At 34.8% G+C, this 9,000-nt stretch overlaps 1 protein-coding gene across 3 annotated transcripts; it reads right to left on the reverse strand.

Moving 5' to 3' along the window:
* Nucleotides 1-1,167: 1,167 nt before the first annotated feature.
* LOC130645831 (uncharacterized) lies at nucleotides 1,168-8,942 on the reverse strand. 3 transcript variants are annotated; one of them, XM_057451938.1, is made up of 6 exons: nucleotides 8,051-8,942; nucleotides 7,450-7,520; nucleotides 3,592-6,889; nucleotides 3,180-3,374; nucleotides 3,026-3,101; nucleotides 1,168-2,936 (listed from the first exon to the last, which is right to left on the reverse strand). In XM_057451938.1, the coding sequence occupies exons 3-6, from the start codon at nucleotides 3,667-3,669 to the stop codon at nucleotides 2,290-2,292; spliced, it is 996 nt and encodes a 331-aa protein (XP_057307921.1). In that variant the 5' UTR covers nucleotides 3,670-6,889; nucleotides 7,450-7,520; nucleotides 8,051-8,942; the 3' UTR covers nucleotides 1,168-2,289. The 3 variants fall into 3 exon arrangements, with proteins under 3 accessions (XP_057307921.1, XP_057307922.1, XP_057307920.1); XM_057451939.1 differs by lacking the exon at nucleotides 7,450-7,520 and having other exon boundaries at nucleotides 8,089-8,942; XM_057451937.1 differs by lacking the exon at nucleotides 7,450-7,520.
* Between the last annotated feature and the right edge of the window lie 58 nt (nucleotides 8,943-9,000).

Raw genomic sequence — 9,000 nt, forward strand, 5'->3', positions numbered from 1 at the left:
CCCCTCCTGGAAATAATAGACAGGGCATATCCCTCGATATTTGTGAGGCTAGCCATGTAAAATATGCACATCTATCTATCTATTTTTAATGCTCATTTTGAGTTACGCAGACTTTTTGATAAAGCCCGACTCCCACCAGACATAAACATTTCAGAAAAAACGTGTCATGAACTGTTGTGTACATTGTAACATGTTGCGCATTCGAAGCGGTAGTTGCATTCATTTCGTTTTTATCTACTTAACTAAACGTTCTCTTGTGGTTAATTAAAAAACTGCTGGTTCTCTGTTGGTTAGTTCAAAATACTGCTGGTTACTGCTGGTTCCTACTTTAGGAAAAGCAGCCATGCCCCAATTTCCCTCACATGGCTTGGGTTGTGATAACATTTTCTTGCCCATATTAAATCGCTACCAAGAGAAATTGAGCCCCAGTCTCCCACACAAATTGTGAGAGTTAAAACCACTAACCTACGGCGCCACAATAATTATTTACATATTTGGCGATTGACAATGTGAAACTGTGTATTTATTATTAGATAATATATTTTCCTTATTTATATAGCTTGGGAAGAAATGACATTTGCGATGTGAATAATGAGACATGAAATGGATCTACGAAAAGATTGGCATACAAATTTAGCAGCACATTCTATGGTCATAGAGGAAGACAATATGTTACCTTAGTTATATATATTTTTTTCATTTGTTATATATCTTATACTCAGTAGCAGCATGAACACTGAATATGAAAAAGCTAGACATGAAATTTATAAAAACTTAAATTAATTTTTGTTCCAATGCAGTCAAGCATGTATATATGTAAACCAAAAACATATTTGCTTTATTTTATGTACAAAAATAGTTTTATTGAAAGCACTTCTTTTCTATTCCTAAGGCAGATTTTCAAATAGAATTTATTAAGTAATTAAACACATTGAAGTCAGTAAGAAGTCTGTGTTAAATATCAAGAGCTTTGTTAGCTGAACTTTGACATTATATATAGAAAAAGTTATTAACACCTTTTACACCTACACACACTACATATCTTGGTAAAGTCGTAACGATGTTAGCTCCTTGGTGTGAACAAGGCGATAAGATCAGTGACAATAACAATTTCATGACAGTTAGATATTATGTCAACAAAATTATGAAACAAACAATGATAGAAGCTCCAGTACAGTAATTGTATTATAATATACGTGGATATTTTTTACTTTTGTAAATATTCAGGCTTCTATATAAAATCACGCACCATATTTAATAATAGATTTTAGGCTTAGCACTTTTGTAACCTGATAATGTTACTTTATATCGTTTTGCACAATCTTCTTAGTCAGTGTCTACTCAAACGCACCGTAGTAACCAATCTTCATTCTAGTCCGGCTACTATTAAAAACTTTAATGTTCCACTGGTGTATGAAGAATTGAACGTAAAACGTAAAATGCGCTTGTCCCATTAATTTTGCCGAGGCTTTAATTCTTTGCAGAAAGCTGTTAAATTGTTCACAGATACTTTTGTTCGGTGAGTTCATTCCACTTAACCTGCTACTGTTGTAGGCTTGAGAGCATTTATGGCTGAATCCGTGGAACACGTCATGAAAAAAACGCGTGTCTTGAAAATATTCTCGATTTTTGGCGTACTCGCTTAAGCCACAAGCAAAATCGTAAAAAATGGTTTCGGGCCCTTTTTCCAAATGGGTATACAATGATGCCAGTGCGTCCTTTCTTCCTTCACTTCCTGTTATAATGTGAAACCCAAGACAGTGACCATGATAAGGACAAAACCACAAAAAAAGATATGTTGTCCCTTTTTTGACACGTCCGGGTACACCTTCCGACATCTAACATCTGGGGTGTCATCATTTGCGGTGTCTTTTATTTCCCTTTTATCCATGGAAAAATTTCGCATTTTTCTTATTTGCTCTCCATTCTCAGTAAAGTAGTACGCTCGACCGTACTTCGCCGGGTTATAAGTACCTTCTAATTTCTGAGTTGGTGCAGGTGGAGTATTAAAAGAATGTATAGATTTTACACGCTCGCATACGTGTACGAAAAAGCTAAGCGTGTCCTCGGGAATCGTCCCATTATGAACGAGGAATGATTGTATCATTAACCATGCCATCTCAGGACAATATGTCTTAACATCTTCGGCAAACGCCAAAGTGTCCATACTGCTAGTGCTAAAAAAACTGTTCAGCTTTTCTGCTAAAGCGATAGGACATATGACATCAACGGAACAATCAGTAAACAGCATCGATAACAACTTGGCGGCGGCCAGTTGTTCGTTTCGATCTATACCTTCCTGTTGTATGTTAAAAACGCGAGAAATAAAGGTACAACTCGATCATCAAGTAACTGCACATATTCTTTGAACATAAGTGACGAAATCTGGTTATAATCCCCATCAATTATAAATCGACACATTTGTTGAAAAGTGTCTCGCGCCAATTTGCAAAATGCTGCGGTGTTGTTCATGGATGTGGGAATAAAGCACCGATCCAATCGTCTCAGTTTCGTTTTCAAAATTTCAGATTCGTTGGAGCGTTCAATGGGTGAAACAAATGCTTGTTTAAAATTTAATCCAATTTTCGTTCCATCACAAGCAAGTGAACTGCATTTTCCGCCGCACCAAGAGCAGGACATACGAAAGTCGATTTTCATATGCGATGCCCATGCAAACCACCACGCAATAAAAGTTCGACTGGACATAAAAGATTTGCCTGTCGGAAACAGGCGCTTGTACGTTTTATTCATGCACATGGTAAATCCTGAAAATGTTTGTTTTCCGCTATTTACAGCATCAACAAACATCCAACCAATTTCATATCCGGCACACGTGTGAGCGGAAAGCCTGAATATACACTCATCCTCTCCAGCCCATGATCTTATGCATGTACCTTGAAGACATTTTCTTTTCCAGACTTTTGCTTCTACGGCGCCTAAAAAGATTGGATTGGTAAATCTGGTTATTTTGATGGAAAATGGCTTCGTTTTGGAAAAAGGCTTCTCAAAATTGATAATCTTTTACCTAAGCTTAAAAACAGCGTAGTCTTTCCGACTTCTTCCAATAGACCATCTGGATTTTCGTCAGACGTCCATCCGGCCTAAGTATCAAAACATATTAACCTTATTCAATTAATTGTAAGAGAGTAATAGTTTTTCTAAATGGTTGAAAAATTTACCTGGCAAGTACACGTTCCATTAGCACTAGGAACGAACAATGGGAAAGTTTCTGGTTCTTTAATATCTATTCTACTTCGTTGATAGAATTGTATACTTAAGTTGTTTGAATCTGGATTGGAATCAACAATTTGAGTAGAAGGACAATTCTTGACAAAGGTCCATAACCCACATGCAACATCAAATATATCTTCCCACTACGAAGAAAAGATGTGTGTAAAATGCCGATTGTCCATAGATTCAAAATAATTCTGACAAAAAATGTTTACTTTCTAAAGTCAAGCTTAAACTTTGAAGGATTTTTTTTTTACTTTTTTCTCAATTTTTAACGTTGCTTTGTTTCCTCAAAAAATTATTTTTTAAGTCTGCTTTTATAAGTACATAGGTTTGGCTGTAATAAGTAAAACTAACAACCTTTTCAGAGGGTAAAGTATCATCTTCATCACTGCTATCACCATAGTTACCATAATCAACCTCGATATCCATCTCCATCCTCGTTGGCACTTCGTCAAAACTTTCTTTTAGCAATTTAAGATGTTGACAAAGTGATGAACAATCAGTTAAATTTCTTACATTTCGTTTTGTTGATTGGTTCTTTGATAAACGACATTGAGTTGAGTGACATGTTGCGATTTGTTTGTGAGTCTTATCAACATTACACACTGTAACAAATTCAACTTGATCTGCAACAATAGAAAAACGTTTAACGCCGGTTTTGGCAGGAAGTGAAATGACTTGATCGTTCGTACATTCAAGAGCTTCCAGAGCAATCTAAGATTTAAAATAAAAAAAATTAAAACAGACTTACACAGATTTATAACAACCCTTTCTGTCAGAGTTTCTTATTGACACAACACATATAGTTAATTAAGGAGATTATTTTCAAAATTTGACCCCTTATGCTACCCAATAATTTGTCCGGTATTTCTTACAAATGTAGTTACAAATGAATATAACAAAACACACCTGTTTGTTAATATGTTCTGGAATAATCGCTGATTCGTTTAAACCGTCAAAATCTACAAATATCAATAATTTCTTCATTAAGCGACAATGGCAACACGTGACCCTCTCTCTCGCATTTGCATAATTTCCATGATCAACATCGATTGAGGCTTGCAACGTTCTAAAGATTTTACATTGGCATGTAATTATCGGTGTCGTCTCCGTTTTTACCGCAGTAACATGAACGTATTCATAATTCTAAAAATTCGAGAAATATAACGGACATTAAAATGTTATTTATAGATGGAGAACATTTTAAGGCAAAAAATCAGTATAAATAAAAGTTGGAAAAAAATTAATAGCTCGTAACCGTGTCTGTTGTTACCGTCCGTCTATGTCTGGCGTATATTGTTATGTAATGATTGCAAGAAGCTGAAAAAATGTACATAGCGATTACATAGAGAGTTGAAAACAGCTAAATTTAAACAAATTGAAATTAATTTGAACGTTAAGAGAAAGAAAAGGTTACCATAAAGTCTCCACTGTAGCTGTTGTAACCACCCATAGCAACAACTTGTTTATTTTCGTTTCTTAATCTCCAGTGAAGACGGTTATGACGGAATAATTCACCACAGAAATATTTATAAAGATTTGTTCCGTAATCATCTGCCAAGTTTGGATAAATGGCTGGTGTTATAGTTGCCGCTTGTTTTGACCTTACTGCAACAGGATATCGTTTCCGATAAGGTTCTCCAGACCTCTTTTTTGAATACGGAATTTCGCATTTGGAACCGAACAAATTGTTCAGGCACGCGTCAATTATATTTCCTGGGTTATTTCTGTAACACCATGCTTGTATGATCCGGTTTCTTGGTGACCCGGGATAGTACTTCATAGATGTGGAAAACCGTTGTTCATACTTCAATTGTGAGGAACTAGCAGGCCAGTCCCACCGATGGTGGTTTGATAAAGATGAAATAATAGAAAACTGATCGTTCAGAGAAATCACAGAGGGATATTGCTGAAGGAGACATCTCCGTATGCTTTGTGAAAATGTTGACTTGGAACGATATTTGACAATTTGAGGTTGGAGTGTTGAACAAATTAGTGTACGTAAAGTAGTGAACGATGGGTTAACATTACTGACAATATGTATCAACATTCTTAAATCTGCCACCTTTTAGTCGCAAGATATGAAGTGGGAAAATATGAAAAATATTTATATATATATTGCTTCCTTTGAAGAAAATGTAAACTACAGTCAACTCCCTCTAACTCTAATCTTTTTACTGTCGAGTGGAACATGCTTCAATTTTATGTATGGTAATGCATTTTTGATACAGTTTAGCATGATAATCTTAAAGCGTACTAACTTTGCGTAAGTATGTAATACATTATATCCACCCGGAAAGTTAACACTTAAAATGTTTACAATAATTTCTTTTCGTCGTTTTAGTAAATTTTACTTTCCTCAGTGAACAGTTCGATTTACTGAACATTATAACTAAGAGTAGGCTTAAGAGCGGTTTGCAAGGTACCCGAGGTCAGAGTTAACGGGTAAGTATTATCTTTAAGGAATACTCATGATAACGACGCTAGTGTTGGAGGTCATAAAATTTCGAGTTGTTTAGAGTTTCGGGAGTTGACAGTATATTAATCACCTACACGAGTTGGCAAGATCTGTTGACGTGATACTGAAATTAGTATCTTCTAAACCACTGTCAATAATAACATTGGAAGCAACCTCCATGTCTTCAACTAACACCTCTGGAACTTCTTCTAATGATGTCAGCATTGCATCATATTCTACTTCATCCGTACTTATGGCGTCCATACTTAACTTACTAACTATGAAATTAAAAAAATAACTATATCTGTGAAAGGGGATAACAGGTCGAATTAATAAACGGAAATATAACTACATTAAACCTGCTGGTGTTAAGAATAAAAAAACGAATTCGTGTACAATATTTCTTTACCATAAAACAAAATTTTAAGGTATTATTTTTCACAAAACTCACGACAATAACTCAAATTACAAGAAAATGAGAACAAAAAGTAAACAGTCTTCAATAGTCACAGCTCGTTACTTTCTATTTTTTAGATAATTACAAAACAAAATAAATTGAGTATGGGTTGTACAAAACAACAAAATTATAAAATATCTCTAAGCTCTACCAATATTTGATTATAAACATGAGTAACCATCAAGGAGTAAAAAGATTCCTTGCAGATAGTAATTTCTATTTGGGATATTCGACAAATAAAAACGTCATTCAAACGCTTCGTATAATAAGAGTCCATTTTAAAAAACCTTTAGCAAATTTAAATTAGGGTAAAACTGCCAAAATTCCCAGCTAATGAAATTATTTCATTTTATCATGTGATTTGTTTTAGACAATTAAAGTTTCAAAATACAGAACATAGTTTTAGAAGATGTTTCTTTAGGCAAAGAAAATTGTAGAAAATATAATTTACCTTGCCTCACACCCAGACGGACTTTTTTCAAATTATATAGGAGATATTATTACAGCAATCGTCTCTTTCTGGTTTTTCAAAGTTTACTCATTTTTATATATATTTATTTATAACAATCACAACAACTATTACCATAGAACAAAAACGACTTTCATGTTTATAATATGCTATTTTGCTGTTCTTCCATCATAACGTTTTAATTGGTTGTTTTTCTTACAATCGGGTTGTAATGAATAAATTCCATCACAAACTGCATATTCACACATACCTGCTGGTGCTTGATGTTAGACTAAAACAAAAATAACAAAATATAAATGATTGATGTGCAAATAGAGGTTATCCTATATAATGTGAGGATCAGGTCCATGACCCCTAGGTTCCAAAAACTTTTTTTCCTTTATTCGGTTCAGATTCTACCCTTTTGTATCTCAATAATAATAAGTAGTCCATAAATTAAATAGAGTATATATTGTTTAAATGACTTTCTGTGCAACTCATTATTTTGATTTCGCATTAAGCACAATAAACACATAAAAGCAAAAAATTGAAGTAATCATAGAAATAAATCAAAAAAAAACTATTTACTAAAAAGATTAATTCCAGTGCCTTTTAGATCTTGCCTCTAAAAAATCTACGATTTACATTTCATTTAGCCCTCTGTGGTTTCGCTTTTTTACCTACTAAATAGCGTGTGTACAAAAATTCATAAATTTTGAGTAATTTTGGAAATTCATTTATTGTACAGATTTCATACACATGAACTATCCACAAGATGTTGGTATTACTTTTTGCTGTCGATGGATATAGATATATATTGGCGTTGATTCCATATGTGTAAGTAAATATTACCATTGCCCTGTGTAAGAAGTGTTATGTTGTACGGTAGTGAGGCATGGGCAGTGAAGCAGGAAGATCTTGACCTATTAAAAAGGAATGATATAAGAATGGTTAGGTGGATGTGTAACGCCAGTCTGAGAGACAGAAAGAGTTCAGATGAGCTAAGAAGCAGGATAAGTATCAGTAGAATTAAAGATGTTATCCAGATAAGAAGATTGAATTGGCTGGGGCTCTTGGAAAGAATGGAGGAGGATAATTGGGTAAGAAAGTGTAGAGACTTGATAGTTCCTGGGGCAAAGCCCAGAGGCAGACTGAGAAAGACTTGGCAGGAGGTTATAAGGACAGACTTGATACAGCGGAAGTTGAGTTTAGATCTAACACAGTCTAGATCAGATTGGAAGAGGGTCATTAATATACCCCGTCCAACACATGCTAGCATGGAAAACGGACGTTAAGCCAGGAATGATGATGATGATGATAGGTTAACCTAACTGATGTGAGGATGTGGGCTATTTGAAGGTGCTGGAAGTTGATTGGGCTAGTCAGTTCTCGACACATTTAGCTTCATCAACTTAAAAAGTTATAGCTAAAGGCGATAATAACAAAGGCTTACATTCCTATCTTCAGGTGTGTTAGCTATAGACGGCTTACTTCGCGTTTTTTGTGCCTGATGCCAGTGGAATTTTGCAGCTACGCTACATCTTTTCTGCCATCTTTGTTTGCCTTTTTACTTTCACGGACGTTACGTACACCACAACCCGTACGGCATCTCTAGCCAATCAGGAGGCTGAAAATTTGAGATACAAAACTGTGACCGTAATTCACTCAGGGACCACAATTCCCCAAATCTAGGACTATTTCCTTATTCAGGACCGACACCGTTTAAAACCTTTAAACCACAAATCTTTGTTACCATTTATCAAAAGCATATGATCCTATAATCAGCATTTCAAGCTATTCACAACAGTGGGACGGTTTCATAAAATTTCTGACGTCATAATTAAAGACTGCCTCTCCAATTTTATCATATTCATAAGTTAGCATAAAGATGTTAGCTAGCCAAACAAGAATAATTTTCTCACTTTTATCCAGCTGAAGCTAGCTAACGAAAATAAAATAATTCTTACATAATACGACATAAGTTTCACAGTGACTAGCTCACTAACTAGCAAAAGTGATTTGGCCACGGAACGTTCTGGCCACACGTAAAGAAAACAAAATCTCTTTGTACGCAGTCCATGAGGTTAAAATTATTTACTATCTGCGTTCAGATTTGTCAACTGATTGGTTGAGAATAAGAAGGGGCATTCTTATTGGCTTTTGAGAAAATAGAAACATCCCGAAGATAAATGTTGCAGCCTGGATACCATTGATCTTATGGCGTTCAGGCTCCGCGCTGTTTCTCTCTCCTCTCTATCGTTTCCAGGTAATTTTAAAGATTCTGCTTCGGGTGGCAAAAGTCAAAGATAACAACAAAATAATGAATCTGAATTTCTAAAAATGAGTTTTTATTATTATTTCATTCTATTTTTTGCTGCATAGTGAAAATAATGCTTTAATTTT

The sequence above is a fragment of the Hydractinia symbiolongicarpus genome, chromosome 5 (genome assembly GCF_029227915.1).
Source record: "Hydractinia symbiolongicarpus strain clone_291-10 chromosome 5, HSymV2.1, whole genome shotgun sequence".
NCBI lineage: Eukaryota > Metazoa > Cnidaria > Hydrozoa > Anthoathecata > Hydractiniidae > Hydractinia > Hydractinia symbiolongicarpus.

Bases quoted from the DNA above. Each gene is read 5' to 3' on its own strand.
- LOC130645831 (XM_057451939.1), bottom strand. From the start codon at position 3,669: ATGGAGATGGATATCGAGGTTGATTATGGTAACTATGGTGATAGCAGT. The intron at 3,375-3,591 runs GTTGTTAGTTTT...TTTTCTTCGTAG, and splicing joins ATACTTTACCCTCTGAAAAG to TGGGAAGATATATTTGATGT. The intron at 2,937-3,025 runs GTAAAAGATTAT...CAATCTTTTTAG, and splicing joins TACGCTGTTTTTAAGCTTAG to GCGCCGTAGAAGCAAAAGTC.